The following is a 22,052-nucleotide window of genomic DNA, read 5'->3' as shown; positions in this document are numbered from 1 at the left end:
TTCTGAGTCTATTGAAAAAGCCTGGTTAAAGTCATTTTTATTCTGGTTCTAAGTAGCAAAGGTAAATAATTGGCCATTTTGGTGAGTGAAATAAGCATCTGAACTAATGGTGTGACCTGTGGAGTAGTGGGGCTGGAGAGACTGCGCACCCCTCTCATCCCAGTTGTAACATCACCAAGCCCAGGGGATCAATCCTGGTTCAATGAAGAGTGCAGGAGGGCATGCCAGGAGCAGCACCAGGCATACCTAAAAATGAGGTGTCAACCTGGTGATGCTACCACACAGGACTACTTGTGTGCCAAACAGCATAAGCAGCAAATGATAGACTGAGCTAAGGGATTCCACAACCAACGGATCAAAACTAAGCTCTTCAGTCCTGCCACATCTAGTTATGAATGGTGGGCACAAGTAAACAACTAACTGAAGGAGGGTGCTCCACAAATATCCCCATCCTCAATAATGGGGAAGCCCAGCACATCAGTGTAAAGGATAAGGCTGAAGCATTTGCAACAATCTTCAGCTAAAAGTGTTGAGTAGTTGATCCATCTCAGCCTCCTCCAGAGCTCCCCAGCATCACTGATGCCAGTCTTCAGCCAATTCAGTTACTCCACACGATATTAAGAAACGGTTGAAGGCAATTGATACTGCAAAGGCTATGGGCCCTGGCAATATTCCGGCAGTAATACTGAAGACATGTGCTCCAGAACTTGCCGCACCCCTAGCCAAGCTGTTCCAATATAGCTACAACACTGACATCTACCCAGCAATGTGAAAAATTGCCCAGGTATGTCCTCTACACAAAAAGCAGGACAAATGCAACCCAGCCAATTACCGCCCCATCAGTCTACTCTCGATCATCAGTAAAGTGATGGAAGGGATCATCAACAGTGTTCTCAAGCAGCACTTGCTTACCGATAACTTGCTCATTGACTCTCAGTTTGTGTTCTGCCAGGTCACACTGTTCCTGACCTCATTACAGCCTTGGTTCAAACATGGACAAAAGAGTTGAACTCCAAAGGTCAGATGAGAGTGATTGCCCTTGACATCAAGGCAGCTTTTGACAAAGTGTGGCATCAAAGAGCTCTAGCAAAATGAGTCAGTGGGAATCGGGGGGTGGTTGGGGGAACTCTGCATTGGTTGGAATCATACCTAGCACAAAGAAAGATGGTTGTGGTTGTTGGAGATCAATCATCTTAGTTCCAGGACATCACTGCAGGAGTTCCCCAAGGTAGTGCCCTAGGCTCAACCATCTTCAGCTGCTTCATCAATGACCTTCCTTCCATCATAAGGTCAGAAGTGGGGATCTTTGCTGATGGTTGCCCATTGTTCAACACTATTCGTGACTTCTGAGAGCAGTCCATGTTGAAATGGAGCAAGACCTGGACAATATCTGGGTTTAGGCTGACAAGTGGCAAGTAACATTCAAGCCACACAAGTACCAGGCAATGACCATCTCCAACAAGAGAGAATCTAACCACCGCCCTTTGATGTTCAATGGCATTACCATCTCTGAATCCCCCATTATCAAAATCCTGGGGCTTACCAGTGACCAGAAACTGAACTGGACTAGCCATATAAATACTGTGGCTACAAGATCAGGTCAGAGGCTCCTGCAGTGAGTAACTCACCTCCTGACTCCCCAAAGCCTGTCTCCCATCTACATGGTACAAGTCAGGAGTGTACTGGAATACCGCCCACTTGCCTGGATGAGTGCAGCTCCAGCAACACTCAAGAAGCTTGACAACATCTTGGACAAAGCAGCCCACTTGATTGGCATTGTTGGAATCCTATTTCTCAAGATTGAATTTTTCCTTTACAAAATGGAAGGACTTGGCATTTGGATGCTGACCTGGGTTTTTTTTTTAAAAGGTCATAAGCTCAGTTTGGAGCTGTCAACAAGCAGACCTCTTCCAAGAAATCACCTGACCTTTATGGTGCTTCAGGAAGATCTGTTTTTTTGTTTTGAACTTTAATTGATGGAGAAAAAACTGAAGAAAAGCAAAGGCTTGTAACTTGCTGAAAATCACGTGGCAGAGAGAAAAGAACTTAAGTTTTGAACCTGCTGGTTTTGAAGGAAGTCTTGTTGGGGATCAAGCTGAAGAAGGAAGGCTACCCTAACTGGTGCTTTCTCTCTCTCTTGCCTAAAATTGTGTTTGGCTATCAACCTGTAGCCCGACAACACTCATCCAAGTGCAACTAGTTTGCATTTGGACCTCCAAAACTGAGACCAGTTGGTAAGAACTTCCAGACGTCAGCTGTGACCTGCGACCCGCCTTCACACGAGGGAGCTCCAGGTCGACCCTGCCAACTTTATCCTTTTTTATAATGCCCATCCTCTAAAGCATATCTCTAATTGTTCATTTGCAGAGCCGGTGCAGACACAGTGGGCTGATTGTCCCCCCGTGCTGTAACAATTCTGTGATTGATTCTGTGCTCCAATTCCCTTGCAATAAAGACCAACATGCCATTTGCCTTCCTAATTGTTTGCTGTACCCGCATGCTAAACTTATGTGTTCCTTGTACAAGTACACCCAGGTCCCTGTGAACATGAAGATTTACAATCTTCATTGTTTTTCTGTTGTCACTACCAAAGTAAATAATCTCCCACTTCCCAACATTATACTTGATCTGCCACCTCGTTGCTCACACACCTAACCTGCCTAAATCACTTTGTAGCCTCTGTGTCCCCCTCACAGCTTACATTCCCACCTAGCTTTTGTATCATCAACAAATTTAGATAAATTACTCAGGAATTTACTGTGATCTCCCTGATTTGAAATACAACTACTGTACTTACATTAACTTGTCATAAATGACACTGTTAGTTATTGATGTGTGCCCTGAGTTCTCAGCATAAAGTTTGCAATCATCATTTGTTGGATGTTTGATATGAATTTTCTGATTCAGAGCTAACTGCCAGTGTGATACCACAAGGTTGGAGATTGCAACTTCGGCTGACACTTAGAATATTTTCTGCAAACCAGCTACACATTCACATTTGTTGTAAATTATGCTTTAGGTGTCTTTTAGATATATAAATTGCCTAATGTGGTGCTTCAGCCACTAGGAAGACTTAATTATGTGCTATTTTAATAGAGTTTGTCATGCTGTTCATATTGCAAGCTTGATTGTAAGTTATAAAATATAATTATATGAACCATGTTCTTAAAGGAGTACAAATGGCGTGAAATGGAAGAACAACGACAAGCTGAGAGATTGCAGCGCCAGTTACAGCAGGAGCAAGCTTACCTTCTGTCCCTCCAACATGACCACAGGCAGCAAGAAAGGAATAAACCTTACCATGCACCAGAGCCTAAACCCCACTTTGAAGCAACAGATAGGAGTAGAGAGGTAAGAGAAGCGATGTTCATCAGATGTTTGTCACAAAGGTACGCTGAGATAAAGGAATTTAAACAATTAATTTTTACTCACTTTAGACTTTGCAGTTGCCGTTAGCTTTTTGCTATTATCTAACTCAATTACCTTCCACTTCTCTATTTAGAATAAAGTACAACTGTAAACCCTGTTAACAGTAAGGAAGTATAAATTCTTAGGCTAATCGGGGAGTTCCTGATCATACAGTCCTATTCTATAAACTGATAGGTATGAATTTATCAAGAATTTGCTGAAATCTGGATTAATGGAAAAAATGCTATTAAGATTTAAGTTTTAGATGAAAGATAATATGTTGTTTTGAAAATAATTCTTCAAAACAACTCCGAAATTTACCTGTATTTACAAGAATTATTAATTCCCCCTTTACAATTCCATCCAACGCTTTTCTTTTTTACTTTTTTCCTTTTGAAATTGCCTGCTCAATTTGGGATATTGATGTGAGCCATGGCTCAGTTGGTTCAGCACACTCACCTCTGGGATTAGATTTAAACACAAAAATGTAGATTGGCGCTCCAGTGCTGCCATCTTTGAGATGAGATGTTGAACCAAAGCCTTAGCTGCCCTCTCATGTGTACATAAAAGAGCCCATGGCACTATCTTGAAGAAGAAGAGGGGAGTTATCTCTGGTGCCCTGGCAAATATTTATGCCTCAATCAGCATCACAAAAACAGATTATCTGTTCATTGTCACATTGCTGTTTGAGGGAGATTGCTGTACACAAAGTAGTTGCTGTATAAAAAGTGGCTGCTGTATTTTCTACATTACAACAGTGACTACACATTAAAAAAAAAAGTACTTCATTGCCTGTAAAGCACTTTGAGATGTTCTGGGGCCATGAAAGGCACTATATAAATGGAAGTTTTTCTATTTTATTCATCAGGAACTTGCAGGTTGGGGTGTTCCCATGCGTCAGCTGCTCTCAGAAACCTGCCCAGTGGGTTTTTCTCTCCAGAAATTGAGAGTCAGCAGTCCCTTCAAATAGGAGACTATCACAGCTCTCTGTTGTGTGTACTTTCAGCTTAAGCCATTGGAGATTGATCAGGAGCCAGACTCTTCCTTATTTTTTCCTTTGTTCCCAATCCTCTCTACGTCAAAAATGCTGAAGCCAATTGGGGTAACCCTGCCAATTCCTTGGCTGAAATCATCGTGGCATAGATTAGGGATTCTGCTGAGCAGTTTGATGTCATGTGAAGGTTTTGTCCTTGCCAGTTTTTTCCTCTTTCCACCCCCCCACCCTCCGCCCCTCCCCTCTCCTATTTCTTTTTAAAAATATTGACTCTTGATTGTGGTGGGTTTTCACAGCCACTACTACCAAGGTTTTTATTTGTTTGTGGCATTTGAGCAAGGTCAGCATTTGTCGCCCACCCTGAATTGCCCTTGAGCAGGTGGCGGTGAGCCGCTGCCTTGAACTGCTGCAGTTCATTGAGTGTAGGTTCATCCATAGTACTGTAGGTAAGGAGTTCCAGACTTTTTGCCCAGTGACAGTGAAAGAACTGCAATATAGTTCCAAGTCAGGATGGCCTATGAGTTGGAAGGGGACTTGCAGGTTGTGGTGTTCCCATGCATCTGCTGCCCTTGTTGTTCTAGGTATTGGAGGTCATAGGTTTGTACGGTGCTGTAGAAGCCTTGGCGAGTTGCTGCAGTGCATCTTGTAGAAAATGCACACTGCAGACGCGGTGTGCTGATGTTGGAGGTCCATTGTTAAGGTGGGGTGCTGATCAAATAGGCTGCTTTGTCCTAAAGGGTGTTGAGATTCTTGAGTGTTGCAGTCATCCAGGCAAGTGGGGAGTATCCATCTCACTCCTGACTTTTCCTTATAGATGGTGGACATGCTTTGGTGAGTCAGTTGAGTTACTCACTGCGGAATTCCCAGCCTCTGACCTGCTGTTGTAGCCAGAATATTTATGTGGTCATTCCAGTTAAGTTTCTGGTCGTTGGCAACTTCCCAAGATTGATGGTAGGGGATTCAGTGATGGTAATGCCATTAGACATCAAAGGGAGATAGTTAGATTCTCTTGTTAGAGATGGTCGTTTCCTGGCACTTGTGTCACATGCATATTACTTGCCACTTATCAGCCTCAGCATGAATCTTGTCTTGCTGCATGCAGGCATGGACTGCTTCAGCAGCTGAGGAATTTCTAATGATACTGAACACTCTGCATTGATCAGTGAATGTCCCCACTTCTAACCTTATTTTGAAGGGAAGGTCATTGATGAAGCAGCTGAAGATGGTTGGGCTGAGGAACTTGTGCAATGATATTTTAAAAGTACTTATTCTTGCGATGTGGATGACTCTGGCAAGTTGCATTCATAGTCTATTCCTAGTTGTCCTTAGAAGGACAGTCTTTGTGATGATAGTGGTCCCATGACACTGTTAAGTAGGAAACTCCTGAAGTTTGATCCAGTATCAGTGTGAATGTTAATTTCTGTCCAAATTAGGTGGGTGAGCATGTTATTTGTGAGCAAATGTCACTTGTCAGCACTGTTGATGACTCCTTCCATCACTTTACTAATTGTGAGAAGGTTAAAAGCCCAGTAATTAGCTGAGTTAGATTCATCCAGTTGTTTTTTTTTGTGGATAGGACATACTTAAGCAATCTTCCATATTGTTAGTTAGATACCAGTATCATCACGAGCATGAAGATAGCACATCACTGAGTGCAACTTGAGACTGAGTCTGAGCTTGGGAATTTGGTATGTGAGGGAATTTGGTGCAGAGGGAGGAGATACTGTTCTGACCTTTATGTAAGAGGACTGGATCAAGAGAGAGAGCTGGAGACCAGTAGCGCAACATGAGAGCTGAAGCCTGGAGGCATTATTTAGCTGAGCAGATAGGTGAGTGGTTGGTGTGTTTCAAACTGCTGCTGGAGAAATATAAGTAAACCCACTTGAGTAACTACAGATAATTGCTGAGTGATATTTCTAAATGTAATTAGTTAAATAAAATATGGTAAAAGATGGCAGGGCAGGTTATGTGTTTCAGCTGTAGCATGTGGGAGCTGGTGTACAACTGAATGACCCATATATCTATAGTAAGTGTCTTCAGCTCGAGGAATTTCGGCTCAGAGTTGATGAGCTGGGGTCTGAGCTTCGGACATGCATCAGGGAGAGGGAAAGTTAGCTAGACTCTTTGATCCGGGAGGCAGTTACACCCCTTAGGCTAGGTACTTCAAATTTGGTCCGTGGTCATGGAGAGGAGGGTGTGACTACAAGGGAAGCAGATATGGGGATCCAGAGGTCGCACTGGAGGAGCCTCAGCCTTGCAATTGTCCAACAGATTCGAATTCTTGCAGTTTATGTGGACGACAGCAAGGACTGCAGGGAGGACGAGTAGACTGACCACGGCACTGTGGTGCAGGAAGCCATTCAAGTGCGTGGAGTTAAAAAGAATGGAGCGTAAGTTTTTGGGGGTGTTAATCTCTAAATCCACCTAATATTAATTTGTTATTTTGAGACTTTGTCTCCTATTGCCTGAATAATCAATCTGGTGATGTAACTCAGGAAAAATTTATTAAGCCACAAAAGTGATATTTAACAAGCTAGGCAGCGATTGTTTTGGCCTAACATAGTTCTTGCTTCTCGATTTGGGGTAGGGTGCGAGGCGACATGTAGTCTTCTCTCTTTCTGCCTCTCGAGTGTTGTGAACTTTTGCTCCAGCTGGAAATTGGTCTTCAAATTCAGTGTGCCTGATAACTCAAAGCTGGTGCTTTTCAACTGTTTCCAAACTACAACCCATGCATAATTCGGCCTGTTTTTGGCTTCTGATTGGCTTGGTCGGTGCATGATTAATTTCGTTTAGGTGGTGGATGATCATCTATTAATTATACATAGGACCGTTTCTCTCATGATAGATTGTCCTGTTGCCTTATTAAGTTTTGTGACTTCCCACTCAGATAATGAGCCTTAGTTTGTGTCTGCTTTTAGTTTCGGTGTTTGCTTATTTGAGATATGAGAGTGTGGTGTCTAGCACTACCGATTAACATTTAGGCTCGGTAGCCCAAATATTTAATTGATGTCTCGATGTCTTGTAGAATTTTTATCTGCCTGTGCTTTGTATAAGTTAATTAAAATATAGTAAAGGAGTACAAAGTAGTGCATAGTATTACAGAAATTGCAAAGTTAGAGGTTACATAAAGTCTTCATAAATGCATATAAAAATCGGTGCCTAGAGATGACTAAGGTGACAAAATGCAGATACAGGATAGAGCCTAATGCATTACAGGTTCATAAAGAATAAAAGTCACAAAAACCATATAGCTATGTAAACTGATTACAGAACTCAACTAAACATACAAAGCCAAAAATGGTTACATGTTTACAATAGTAGAAGTTAAAAAGATTAAGTTAGTTCTGACTAATTATTTGGAATCTTGCAGTTGTTTTACTTTACATAATTTTAACAGGAGTCTAGTCATGTGACCACCTAGTTCCCATATTGACTGTAATTCAGCAAAATATCACGTTGAGTTAATTGATATATTTTTGATTATTTGATCGTTGCCATAACCAAACTACAAACTAATTATTAAACCTAAGCTTTTCTACACTAGTTGTAGTAAGGGACAGTAAAGGAGATGAGGCAGCTCTGTTTATATAGCAGAGCAGTGAGAAATGATTTTGGTTCAGAAGATCAAGATGTAGAATCAGTTCAGGCAGAAATAAGAAAGAGCAAAAGAACAAAGTCGTTGGTGGGCGTTGTTTATAGGCTGCCTAACAGCTACACAATAGGACAGAGTATACATCAAGAAATAATGGGGGCTTGTAAGAAAGGTATTGCAATAATTGTGGGCTATTTTAATCTTCACATTGATTGAACAGATCAAATTAGAAATGGTAGCCTGGAGGATGAGTTCGTAGAGTGCATTCGGGACAGTTTCTTAGAAAAATACATTCTGGAATCTGCCAGGCTATTGTGTAGTACCTCATAGTAAAGGATCCTCTTGGCAAGAGTGATCATAACATGATAGAATTTCACACTGAGAGGGAAAAATGTGGGTCCATAACTAATGCCTTAAGTAATAAAGGTAATTACAAGGATGTGGAGACAGAGTTGGCTAAAGTGGACTTGGAAAATAGGTTAAAAGGTAAGACAATGGAGAAGTAGTGGCAGACTTTTAAGATATTTCATAACTCTCAACAAAGACATGTTCCATCGAGGGAGAAAGAATATCAGAATAAAAGCAAAATACTACGGATGCTGGAAATCTGAAACAAAAAAAAAAATTGCTGGAAAAACTCAGCAGGCCTGACAGCATCTGTGGAGAGGAAGACAGAGTTAACGTTTTGAGTGCGTATGATTCTTCTTCAGAACTATCAGATTATCAGAGTTTGCTCCATCCGTGGCTAACTACAGAAGTTAAAGGTGGTATCAAATTGAAAGAAAGGGCTTACAATACTGTAAAGATTAGTGGCACAGCAGATGATTGGGAAAGTTTTAGAAACCATCAATGGATGATGAAAAGAATAATAGAGGGAGAAATCAAAGTACTAGAGAAAACTAGCAAGAAATATAAAAACAGACAGTAAAAACCTCTTTAAGTATACTAAAAGGAAAAGTAGCTGAAGTGAATATTGGTCCATGAGAGGGTGAGACTGGAGAATTAATAATGGGAAATGAGGAAATGGCAGAGGTTTTGAACAAGTATTTTGTATCTGTCTTTATGGTAGAAAACATAAAGTATCCCAAGCATAGTTGAAAATCAAGAGGCAAAAGGGAGGGAGGAACTTAGAACAAGCATGATCACTAGAGAAGAAGGGAATACTAATGGCAATGAAGGCTGACATGTGCTCTGGACCTGATGGCCTGTACTGTAGGATCTTAAAAGGAAGTGGCTGCAGAGAGAGTGGATGCATTGGTTGTAATCTTCCAAAATTCCCTAGATTCTGTTAAGGTTCCAGCGGATTGGAAAAATGCAAATGCAACACCTCTGTTCAAGAACCGAAGGAGACAGAAAGCAGGAAGCTAGAGGCCAGTTAGCCTAATATCTCTCTTTGGGGAAATGTTAGAATCCATAATCAAGGAGGTTGTAGCAAGACATTTAGAAAATTAATAATACAATCGGGCAGAGTCACCATGGTTTGATGAAAGGGAAATAGTGTTTGACAAAAGTTTTTTTTTAAAGAGTTCCTTGAGGATGTAGCAAAAGGAGTGGATAAAGGGGAACCAGTAGATATAGAGTATTTGGATTTCCAAAAAGGCATTCGGTAAGGTGCCACATAAAAGGTTACTTTGCAAGATAAGAGCGTATGGTGTTGGTGGTGATATATTAGGATGGATAGAGAACTGACTAGCTAACAAAAAACGGAGTCTCAATAAATGGGTCTTTTTCAGTTTGACAAATTATAACTAGTGGAGTGCTACAGGGATCACTGCTGGGGCCTTAACTATTGGCAACCTATATTAATGCCTTTGATGAAGGTCTGACTGTATTGTAGCCAGATTTGCTGCTGATCTAAAGATACGTAGGAAAGCAAATTGTGAAGAGGTTACAAAAAGTCTGCAAAGAGATTTAGATAGGTTAAGTGAAAGAATAAAAAAGCAGAGTATTGTTTAAATGAAGAGACACTGCAAAATGCTGTAGCACCAAAGGACCTTGGTGTCCTTGTACATGAATCACAAAAGCTCAGCATGGTATAGCAAGTAATTCAGACGGCAAACAGAATGTTGGCCTTTATTCCAATGAGGATGGAATTTAAAAGATGGGAAGTCTTGCTACAACTGTACAGGGCATTGGTGAGACCACACCTGGAGTACAGTGTGTAGTTTTGGTCACCTTACTTAAAGAGGGACATATTGGAGGGAGTTCAGAGAAGATTCACTAATGTGATTCTGGGAATGAAGGTATCGTCTTCAGAAAAGGGGCAGTGCAGGTTGGACCTATATGCATTGGAGTTTAGAAGAATGAGAGGCGATCTTCTTAAAACATGTAAGATTCTGAGGGGCCTTTACCGAGTAAATGTTGAGAGAATGTTTCCCCTCATGGGGTAACCAAAATAAGGGGTCGAAGCATTTAAGGATGCAAGAAATAGTAGCAGGAGTAGATCACATGGCTTATTGAGATGCTCCACTATTCATTGTGACCATGGCTGATCTTGGGTTTCAACTCCATTTTCCTACCTGCTCCCCATATCCCTTGATTCACTGAAAGATCAAAAATTTGTATATCCCAGCCTTAAATGTATTCAACAATGGAGTATCCTCTGGGGTAGAGAATTCCAAAGATTCACAACCCTTTAAGTGAAGTAATTTCTCCTCGTCTTGGTCCTAAATGATAAGCTACTTATCCTGAGACTGTTTCCCTGTGTTTTAGATTCCCAGAACAGCAGAAACAATCACTCAGCATCCACTCTATCAAGCCCCTTCAGAATCTTGTATGTTTCAATGTGATCGCCTCTTTGTTCTAAACTCCAGAGAATATAGGCCCAATTTACTCAGCCTGAGGACTTTCTTCAGTGAGGGTCATTAACCTTTGGAATGCTCTCTCCTAGCGCGCAGTGGAGGCTGGGTCATTGAATATAATCAAGGCTGAGCTAGAAAGACTTTTGATTAACAAGGGAGTCATGGGTCGTGGGGGACAGGCAGGAAAGTGGAGTTAAGGCCACATCACATCAGCCATGATTTTATTGGCTGGCACAGCAGGCTTGAGGGTCAAAATAGCCTACTCCTGCTCCTATTTCTTATGTTCTTGTAGCTGTACTGAAGTAGCTTGGCAAGCTGAATGGTTTACTTTTGTGCTCAGGTCAGAAATTGGACAGCTGGCATGTTTTCGTGGCCCATAACCTTTTGCCATGTTCAGTGCACTTAGCCGCTTCCTATAATAACATGGATTGACCCTAATTTGGCTGAATATTGGCACCCAAGATGGGGATTTCAGGAGAAAGTCTAATGGGGTTGCGAACTTGACGTTTTTGGCCTGAAGATGTGCAAGCACTTCAGCCTCATCTCTTGTACCGACATGCTGGTCAGCACTGTAAGGACAGGATTTTCATGAAGCCACCTTGTGTTTGTTGTTCATTTACTAATCTCGGAGGTGGTGGGGCTATAGAGCTTTGTTGAAATCAGTTGGTGTGGCACTGTGTAGTGCTGCTTTAGCCCGTTGTTTCTGATGTTTTACAAGAAGGAAGCCATAGCTTTACTAATGTGGTATCACGTGCTAAGGTTACTTTTTTTCAATTCATTCACGGGACGTGGGAAATGCTGGCTGGGCTGGCATTTATTGCCCATCCCTAGTTGCCCTTGAGAAGGTGTTGGTGAGCTGCTTTCTTGAACCGCTGCAGTCCATGTGGTGTAGGTACTACACCCACAGTACTGTTAGGGAGTTCCAGGATTTTGACCCAGCGACAGTGAAGGAACGGCGATATATTTCCAAGTCAGGATGGTGAGTGACTTGGAGGGGAACTTCCAGGAGGTGGTGTTCCCATCTGTCTGCTACCCTTGTCCCTCTAGGTGGTAGTGGTCATGGATTTGGAAGGTGCTGTCTAAGGAACCTTGGTGAATTACTGGCATTATAATCCTTGGTCTCTATTATACGAGGGAATTCTGTTTTACCGCACCCCCCCACCCCCCCAATCCATTGAGAATAATTGCAGTTCTTGTATCACTTGTTTTATTAAGAACATGAGAAATGGGTATAGAGCATTTTCCCCTTAAGCCTGCCACGCCATTCAGTAAGATTATGACTGAAGTTTTACACCACCTCCACTTTCCCCTCCTATCCCCATATCCCTTGATTCCTTGAATGGCCAAAAATATATCAATCTTGGTCTTAATTATACCCAATAACTGAACGTCCACAGCCCTTTGGATAGAAAATTCCACAGATTCACAACCCTCTTTGAAGAAATTTCTCCTTACCCTGACACTATGGCTCCTAATTCTAGATTCCTGGCAGGGGAAACAAACTCTCAGTTTCTACCCTTTCAAGTCCCCTCAGAAGTGTATATATTTCAATGGGATCACCTTTCATTCTTCTAAACTCCAGAGAAGAAAGTCCATTTTACTCAATTTCTCATTATAGGATGCCCTCTCATCCCAGGAATCAACCTAATAGGCCTTTGTTGCACCCCATCTAAGGCAAGTATGGAGACCAAAACTGCATACTCCTAGTGTGATCTCATCAAAGCCCTATATAATTGCAACATGATTTCTGTACTCTAATATTGTAACCGTCTTACAGTGAAGGCTAGCATACCACTTGCCTTCCTAATTGTTAGTTGTATCTGCATGTGAACTTAGTGATTCGTGCGCAATGACATGTAAATCTCTCTTACCCCAACATTTACTCGTCTCTCACTTTTCTTAAAATATCAATCTGCTTTCCCATTCTCCTTATCAAAATGGATAATTTCAGAGTTCCTCACATTATACTCCACCTGCCACCACCTTATCCAATCACTGAACTGGTTTATAATCACTTTACAGACTCCCTGTCTCTCCCTCACAGCTTACTTGGCCTTTTGTGGTCACCTAACTCAAATTTCTCTGGGACCTTCTAGATCTGTGTGTCTGTGCAACACACTTGATAAATGCAGAGCCATCAGGGAAGTTATGCATTCTTAATTACTTTTAACGTGACATTTCTATTTTATAGAAACAGTTTTTCTCTGGGAACGTATGAACTGAATTTTAATCTTGTATCCAGGTTGATGAAAGATTCAAGAAGAGTAACCAGGGCTCACCTCAAGCGCAATCAAAACAGAATAGCAAAATTTCGGAGCCTCCAGTGCCTTCTAGATCAGAATCATTTTCTAATGGAAGTTCTGAATCCAATCCAGCTGCATTGCACAGGCCCACAGAGTCACAGGTACAGAATCAAAAGCAGTCTGCAGATAAAGCGTATTACATACACTATTGTATGAGGATAATATATTTGTATACATCAGACAAACGATTTGTATTCAAGTGTTTCCCTCCATATCCTATTTAACGTTATTTATAGAACTCCCTGATCTTTTGTCTTAAGTTTATTTGTTTGAATAAAATCACTTATTGATTAAAGTTAGCCTCTCCATTGGACAGTGGATGAAAATGATGTCCCACTTTATTTAAAATATCTGAAAATCACTTCAGTGTTAGGGCCACTTCTGCTTTATGTAGCAAGTAGGATTTTATGTTGAGTTGATTTTCTGAAAATCCTTAAAAGTAGATTGTAGCATTATTTTGGCATTGCACCTGTAATTATACACATTGAAAGATGATTTTCTCACAAAGTAAGGGAAATATGCAGGGCTCTGGGTAGATCAGAAAGTGGGAAGATGTCTCTAAGGGTAAGGATTGGATAAAAGGATAGAGGTGTTGATTGCTAAATAGTGACGAGGCAGATTCCTCTTCTTATTAAAGGACTAATAAAATAAATCCCTGCTACCTATCTGTGTCTCTTATGGAGGCAGAATTTCATCATAAATATAAAGCATGTCAATTCCAATTGCAGTATCACTCTTGTCTCTCGGGTAAGCATTTTTAATTTTTAAAAATTATTTTAGTGATGTGGGTTTCATATTTTTTCTATTATTGACTTAACATCAAATGCTACAGAATTATTTTTCCATTACTATTAAAGTATCTTGGTATTGGGAATGGAGAAAATTTTTCATGCTGATTCCATATGGACAGACAGACAAACTGTAGTAGGTGCGTAACAAGGGTGATATTTATTTTGCAATGGATTTGATTGTCTGGCTAGCTCGTAAGTAACTGATCCCTTGTGCTTGGTGACTATAGATAAGCAACTTAATTTTACTGTCCATCTCCTACCATACCAGAATTTACTTGAACCAGCATCATTTGGAATAAAATATCTTAAAGTTTGAAATGAGTGAAAACTTATTGAAAATGGTAGGCTATAGTGCTGGCAAAAATAGTTCATAATGTTTTAGTTTCCAGTTAAACAAGGATATGTAACAATATATAGTTGTGTTTTAATTTTAATATCAATAGTAATAGAACGAGAGAACATTAACAAGAATTTAATCTAGATTGTTTTTGTTGATGAATAATGTAACTGACCTCAGTTACATTATTTCTTCTGACATCCTGTTTGTACCTTTTTGCTGTTGTATGCCACACAAGGTTCACTTAAGGATCTATATTTTTAACTAGTTACCTTTTTCTAGTTTAGTCCCCCCTATCTCTTACTCAATACTGTCCCTCCCACCAGTGTTCACTATCATTTTGCCAAATGTAGTTTGGAACCCTTTTCCTAAATATTAAAGGCAAGAGTTATTTATGTTTTTAATTAAAGGCATTTTTCTAGTATGAATAACTAACTGATATTTTTGTATTGATAAGGTTGCAGTGAGAGCAACACCCAGATCCCCTGTGTTGTCTCGTCGGGATTCTCCATTACAAGGCAGTAATCAACCAAGTGGACAGAGTGGTCCAAAAAGCTCCACAAGGTTTGGGTCTTGGTTATTTTTTGATAGTATGTGCAATTAATTCCTAATAAAGCAGTAACAAATTTGGAAAGAAAGTTACCCATAGACAGCAAACACAAACCTTGTAAAACGCAACCTTGCTGTTCATCAGACACTTGCAAAATGCAGGACTCTCAGTGCTGCAACCAACATCCACTTTGTTCTCCAAAAAAAAAGAAAATGAGTTGCTCTAAATTAATTACCTTAATATTATGATGGTAACCTGCAACTTTTACTGATACCTGTTAATTGAGGAAAGGATTTCATAATTCTGGTAATAAGTCACAAGATGCTAATTCCAAGCTGCAGACCCAAGGAAATGAGATAAAATACAAAATTAGCTTGCTGAAGCATAAGTATACGTTAACAGAGATGGAGGATTTCATTGATGCCTTTAATTCCCTTCACCATAATTTGTCAGAGCCATGTTTGTTGCACATTGGAGGTATTCACTGGGATCAACAACTTTACCTCAAAGGGAAAACCCTCAGAAAATAAGTGTGCGCAACATCTATGTCATTTGCACATTTTATTTTGCTCAGAAGATGTCTGCTGAGGCTGGTCTGTCTAGCCATGTGTCAACCTGCTGCTGGGGAATGCTGTAACACATCATGACTCCTGGTAGCCAGTCACAGGGTGATGGTTTTAAACTGCACACACATCATTCAAAACATGGGAGACCTAAGGAGAAAAGATATATTTACAGCATGAGAAAAAAATGTAACTAGGAAAATTTAAAAAATAAATTTACATTGTTTTTATCACGTCTTAAAGTATGGATACCTGCATATTAAGGAATCTGGACATTTTGCATTTCAATGCTACACAAAGGACTTTGGCACTTAAGTGGAATTTCCTCAGATGCTACCCGACCTCAGTATTTCCAGCGTTTTCTGTTTTTATTTCAAATTTTCAGCATCCACACTATTTTGCTTCTGTCTTATAAAATACTGTATTCGGGATTCCCATTTATGGAGTGTCTGAATTGGTATAAATAGTGCTATGGCAGCAGGTGTTGCCATGGAGTTTTAGCTGTTACGTAGGACAAACTATCTAAATATTTCAGTTTCAAATACACAGAGCTTTTCCTTCATTTCTTTTCCACTCCAATTGACCTAAAGATTGCATTCTAAAACTGTGACTGTGTCTATTTAATCTATGTGCATTCTGTTACACAGGTCAGCTGTGAAAAGTGAAAGTTCTTTATTTAAATGCTTTCCCTCTTTAGCAATATAGAGCCCAGACTGTTGTGGGAGAGGGTGGAGAAACTTGTACCAAGACCAGGCAGTGGCAGCTCCTCAGGCTCTAGCAACTCTGGCTCGCAGCCAGGATCTCATCCTGGCTCTCAAACTGGCTCTGGTGAACGCTACAGGCTACGATGTGAGATTTTCCTTTTTGAATTATTTAAGTATATTATCCACTGTTCTGCTCATTGCCCCCTTGAAGAACAGGTTCCCTGGTTTGAAAGAAGAGGAGGATGGGAAGTTCACCAAATGAATGCAGATATAGCTTTCAGCTGGTTTGTTTTAATCACACAAAAATGAGAAATGCAATTTTAATTTTTAAGAATAAAACATTTAGATGTCTGAGGCCTTAAGTAATCTAATATTTAGATACCCTCATTGCTATCATTTAATATTTGCGTGTCAAGGAAACAAAAGTTCTTTTCAAAATAATTACTCCTTTAAACAAGATATATGCCATGTACAGGATAATTAGTGTCACACAATAGATTGTATGAAATTTATGCCACTATCCAGTCTGTGAAGTAAATGGATACAAGTATTCATAAGATAAAAATCAAAAAAAGCTTGACCGCACATTGTGACATTGATATTGTCCAGTCTCAAATTAAATCAACATAATTTTTGATGTATTCTATTAGAAAGTTTGTTAACTGCATTTTTGTCCCTTTAGCCGTTTGGAATTTACGATGCTGTGGTTCATGTGCTTACTTGGAAATCTTGACTTTTAGTGCTTCAATACTTAGGCTTATGAGCCAATTATTTTGTTCACAGCATCATCAAAGTCTGAGGGTTCACCATCCCAACGCCATGAAAATCTTAACAAAAAACCAGAGGAGAAAAAGGACTTCAGGCCAAGTAGACCAGCTGTAAGCTCCTTAAAGCTTGCTTACTTTCTTGAAAATTTACATTTCATGTTTTCCAAAATGCAGCTCATACTGACTTAAAAGTTCGCTTTCTTGAGCAAACTTTCAATGAAGTACAGTAAAATTTGAATTTTTCAATTAAATTTATATTTAATATAAAGCTAGTTCTTTGAACTCCTTATGTGTTTGCATGATCCAATTTGATATTGAAAGTCAATTTATGAAATTAAACTGATCTTTGCTTCAGTGATTTCTAAAATCGTAACTCAGTCTGTTCAAGCAGGATTCCAGATGGTTACACAGGTCATTACATATATGGTTTTATTAATCACAGATTGCAGTAAGTGCAATAGTAAATATATTTCCTTTTAAAAAAATAATATGGTAGAAGTGTATGTTTGTTTATGTTGGTTTTTTTCTTCTCTTTCTCTTTCCCTTTCACCCTGTTGGTATGACCAATGATGGCTCATGACTCAATCACATGACCACTCACATGGGTTGCTGAATGTTGTAGGGGGATGTGGTAAGCTATGCCATTTTAGCAGTCTTCCTCTTGTTTGCTTGCACTTTTAGTTGCATGCATTTATTCCTGTTTAAAAGCTGTGATGTGTGTGTGTTTTCTTTGTGTTCACGTCCCTATTTTTTTTAACAACAATGTATCCTGAGTGCTTGGAGCATTTTTAGTGTTATGTGAATTGGTTTTTTTCTTTTCAATAAATGTAATTACAATATTACACTTTCAACAATTTACAGTATAAAACAATTGTGCTCAACCCTGTAACTCTAAATGTAAGATCAAGTATTTTGGTTCCTGTTGGATGTGCTGTTGCTATGTTTGTCAAGGGTGACTTCTTATTCAAGACCGAAGTTGCAGGGATACAATGAAACTATTTTATAATAAGTAGAAATATGGAAAATATAAATGTTTTGTTTGAATAGAATAGATTGTCCACCTTTTTAGCATTGAAACCTATGATTTTATATAGTTTGGGATATTGTGTTTAGACCAACAAAAAATTATCACTCGGGAGTTGTAACTTTTGGAATGGTGGAGAGGTTGGAAAAGATGGTAAATTTTCAAAAGTAGTATGATCAACAATGTTCTTTCACAGCAAAAATGGTATGAAGCTGTGTCCAGTCAGATACTGACTTATACTTAATATTATTTTAATGGTATGCTGGGTGACTTGTGGGATGGAGTTCATGTAAATCAAGGCTGTATTTCTACAAATCACTTTTTAGCATTGAAAAGTAAATTTTGATTTCCTTGTTCCCTAAAACTTAATTAGTTTCATTGGAACGTGCATCTTTTTGAACATTGCAATTTGTGGTTTGACTTTTTAATGAAATAACTTTGGCCTTTTCTTTATATATCTAAACCTGAGTTCAGAATCAATGTTGTTTAGTCATTTGCCTGATCTATCTTTGTTTAGAATGTTTTAACTTGAAATAAAATGGGGTCTCATTTGAACATACATTTATACCTATGACTGAATGCTCTTATTTCATTTGACCCTTCCCCTTTAAGCTTCACCTCTACATTTCAATTTCCAAGCTAGTTTACTGCTTACTTAATTTAATAGAAAATGTTAAACTGTAAGATCAGTAGAAATGTTTTTATTTTGATATTTTACCTCACCAACTATATCCATGTTCCTAGTTGTCACTTGAGATGCTAGGATTGATCATGGCTTGAAAGATATTTTGCAAGTTAGTATTTCACAGGCTGTTGTTTGCTATGTCATTGTTTTGCATCCATTTTAAACACTGAACCCAAATACTTGACCTGTGACCTAATTTCTTAGTTCCAGGATCTTGCTGCCTTGGCTAAAGAGCTTCGAGCTGTAGATGATGTCCGACCTCCTCAAAAAGTTACTGATTATTCTTCATCGAGTGATGAATCAGGAACTACTGATGAGGAAGATGAGGATGTGGAACAAGAAGGGACGGATGAAACCGGACCTATGTCAGATGATGCAAGGGCAGTGTATGTAATCTTCATTAATAGTAATGATGAAACTAATTTATTTGTGCTACTCGTGTGTGAATTGGGATCACTTGGAGCCTATTTCCTATGACACTTGGCACAGTTGTTGCTCTAAGTGTCGCTAAAGCCCCCTTTATTGCCTGTTGTGGGAACTTACTCAGAATTCTAACATTTTATAGTACAGAAAAAGGCTATTCAGTCCATTGGCCTGTGCTGGCTCTTTGAAGAACTGTCCAATTTAGTCCCATGTCCCAGCCTTTTCCCCATAAACTCTGTGAATGAATTCTTTGAAGTACACGCCGAATTAGTTTTTGAAATTTCCCATGTAACCTGCATCCACCACCCTTGCAGGTAGTACATTCCAGATCTTAACAACCCTCTGTGTGGAAGAATTTCTCATTTTCGCTGTGCTGCTTTTGCCCTTTATTTTATTCTGACCTCTTGCTTACTGACTCACATGCCAGAGGAAACAGAGCTGGTAAGGAGAAACTATCAAAACCCCACAATGTTTACTACCTCTATTAGATCTCCCCTTGATTTTCTCTGCTCCAAGGAGAACAAACTCAGTTTCTCCAGTCTCTCCACATAAATGAAGTCCCTCATCCCTGGTATCCACCTGGTAATTTTCCTCTGTACCTTCCATAAGACCTTGGTGTCTTACTTATAGTGTGGTGCGCAGAGTTGCACACAGTACACCAGCTGAGGCCTAGCCATTGATTTATAAATGTTTAGCATGATTTCCTTGTTTTTGTATTCCATACCCTTATATACAAAGCTGAGTACCCCACATTATTACTTAACCACCTTTTAACTTCACTTTCACAATTCCACATCCTTGAAAGATTTGTGATTATGTACTTACAGGTCCCCACGGCTCTTGCATCCCCCTCAAAATAGTCACATTTAGATAATACTGCCTCTCCATGTTATTCTTCCCAAAATGTATCACCTGACACATACCACATTAAATTGCATTTGCCATCTGTCTGCCCATTTTGCCATTGTCTGTCCTTCTGAACAAGTTCCGATGAAAATTGGATGCCTGCCACAGCTCAGTGTGATTTTCTCTTTCCATGACAATACGATGTGCTACAGATAGGAGGGGGGTTAATTTAAACAGCACTAATTTCTCCTCTCACCACCCGTCTGTAAACTGGAAGGCGTTTTGATTTGTTCCCCTCTTTTTATATGCGGTGGTGTATTTCCCCAACCCCTTGGTTTTTGTGCGATCCAAGTTTCTCTTAACCCCACAGCAAGCTTGAGATAGGATGAACTCAAAGGGTTAGTTTATTTGCACACGTTCAAAACGCGGGAGGAGGGTTGCAATGTCACCCCCACACTCAGACAGTAAAGAGAAAGATAGGGACAAGACTGATTTACTGTAAAGAGGCCACAGGGAAAATAAATATTGGTTCACGTGGGTTCCAGAGTCCAGAATCAAGTCCAATGAGGTATTCCTTCACGGAGGTCAGCGGGCTGAAAACCAATGTTGTAGAATTCACTTTTCTGGTGGTGTTGACTTCACAAGATGAGATAGGCATACAGAGATGAAGCAGTTTTGTAGGCGATGGCATTGAACTTCCAACAGAAGCAGTGCAGATGGGGCCAGGTGCTCAACCTGGGCAGAGCTCCTTTCTGTGTGGCTGCTAGTCAGATGTTAAAGAGCGGATTGAACTATTGAGCTCAGCAAGATAATAACTTGTTCAACAAGCCGGAGGCTGAGGTCACATGATCCTAACCTCTCCTCCAGATCTTCAGAGGATGTGTATCCATCATCTGGAATTCGGCTGGGTCTCAAAGAATGCTAAACGTCCCAGCCATTATGAGTTGAAAGGAATGCTTGTCTTTGGTCTTAGCAAACCCTCTGTCTGCTGCTGGCAAGCTTGGGTTATCAAATGCAAATTACCTTTGTACGGCTCTCTTTGAAGTTGGGCTGTGCAATCCCCAGGTGATCATTAGTGGCTTCTCAGAAATAACGAGGTATGAGTTTCCCTGAAGCTACAAAGTGACTTATTTTGTTCTGGGGTCACAGATATAGGTTCAGCCATTTTAAGGATCATGTTCAGCCAAGGTTCTGGATCTCAAAAACTTGCTCCTGATTACATACAGTATCCATGTGATTTTTTTTTATCAGGCCTTCAAAGCTGAGCAATGGAGAAACTGAATCAGTGAATACAATGATAGTTCATGATGATCTGGAGCTGCTGACTGAAACTTCTGTTACTCCCTCTAAAGATGGCACTTTAATTGTTCGACAGGTACTGTATTTCAGACAGAAAAATCTGCCTCTCTTCCATTAACTTATTTACCCAGTGTCATTTTTTGCTATGCTTGATGTTAATAGCTTAGTAATTGACTTGAATTTCAGTTCTTGAGTCTAGTTTTTCTTTTTTTTATTATTAGTGCAAAGGACATTTTGATTTCTTCAATTCACTGCAGTTGTCTTGCATGCGTTACTATGTCCATCGTGAAATTTAATAACTTGAGTTTAGATGGACAGGAAGTGACTGCAGACAAAAATCATTGAGATGCATAATGTTCACTTCTAAAATCTGACACTCGTTCAAAATGTTCTTAAATTAAACTAACCTGTCTGTAAGACACCATTCATGCAACTCTAACCTCAGACTTGTATATTTTTTAAACTAAAACCTCGTATTTGCAGCCGTAGTCAGGTAACTTGCATTTTAACTCCATTGAGCAGCATTGTTGCCCTTCCATAAAAATGGAAAGAGAGAGGTATGTTGACTCTCCATATTAGATTCTCTTTTAAATTCCATTACTTTAATTGTTGCAAGTGATATAAATTATTCATTACACTACAGCACATCAAAATCAAGCTATAATATTTGTCACTTTTACTGTGAGCATTACAATGCTTCTAATCTAATCAACATCTTCAACTTTCATCTGAAAAGAGCTTTAGAATGTAGATAACATGCATTTTTTTATTGAAAGCACTGCTGAAATTCTAGCTAGTGTTTGTTCTGCTTGGAGTAATGTGAAGTGTTTGTCTACTGAAGTGATTTTGTCAAATTATACCAAATTTAATTGCTTGTTAGAACTAGTCATTGTGCTGAGATAAAAGCTGCACAAATCCAACTTTACTGCATTAACTCTTCTGCCAATTAACTGCTAGGGTGATAG

At 39.6% G+C, this 22,052-nt stretch overlaps 1 protein-coding gene across 13 annotated transcripts in view; it reads left to right on the top strand.

Moving 5' to 3' along the window:
- LOC144682835 (mitogen-activated protein kinase kinase kinase kinase 4) overlaps positions 1 to 22,052 on the top strand; it is a 337,463-nt gene that overhangs the window by 250,999 nt on the left and 64,412 nt on the right. For 6 of the 13 annotated variants that reach the window (XM_078545614.1, XM_078545607.1, XM_078545609.1 and 3 more), the window contains 7 exons: positions 3,172 to 3,351; positions 13,038 to 13,199; positions 14,684 to 14,790; positions 16,037 to 16,188; positions 16,827 to 16,921; positions 18,724 to 18,905; positions 21,040 to 21,163. In XM_078545614.1, coding sequence (XP_078401740.1) covers positions 3,172 to 3,351; positions 13,038 to 13,199; positions 14,684 to 14,790; positions 16,037 to 16,188; positions 16,827 to 16,921; positions 18,724 to 18,905; positions 21,040 to 21,163 — 1,002 coding nt within the window. Of the gene's footprint in view, positions 1 to 3,171; positions 3,352 to 13,037; positions 13,200 to 14,683; positions 14,791 to 16,036; positions 16,189 to 16,826; positions 16,922 to 18,723; positions 18,906 to 21,039; positions 21,164 to 22,052 lie in introns of those variants that run through there. The other 7 variants (XM_078545615.1, XM_078545608.1, XM_078545618.1 and 4 more) reach the window with 5 other exon arrangements.

The sequence above is a fragment of the Cetorhinus maximus genome, chromosome 7, assembly GCF_964194155.1.
Source record: "Cetorhinus maximus chromosome 7, sCetMax3.hap1.1, whole genome shotgun sequence".
NCBI lineage: Eukaryota > Metazoa > Chordata > Chondrichthyes > Lamniformes > Cetorhinidae > Cetorhinus > Cetorhinus maximus.
This window is presented reverse-complemented; position numbering and strand designations above follow the sequence as displayed.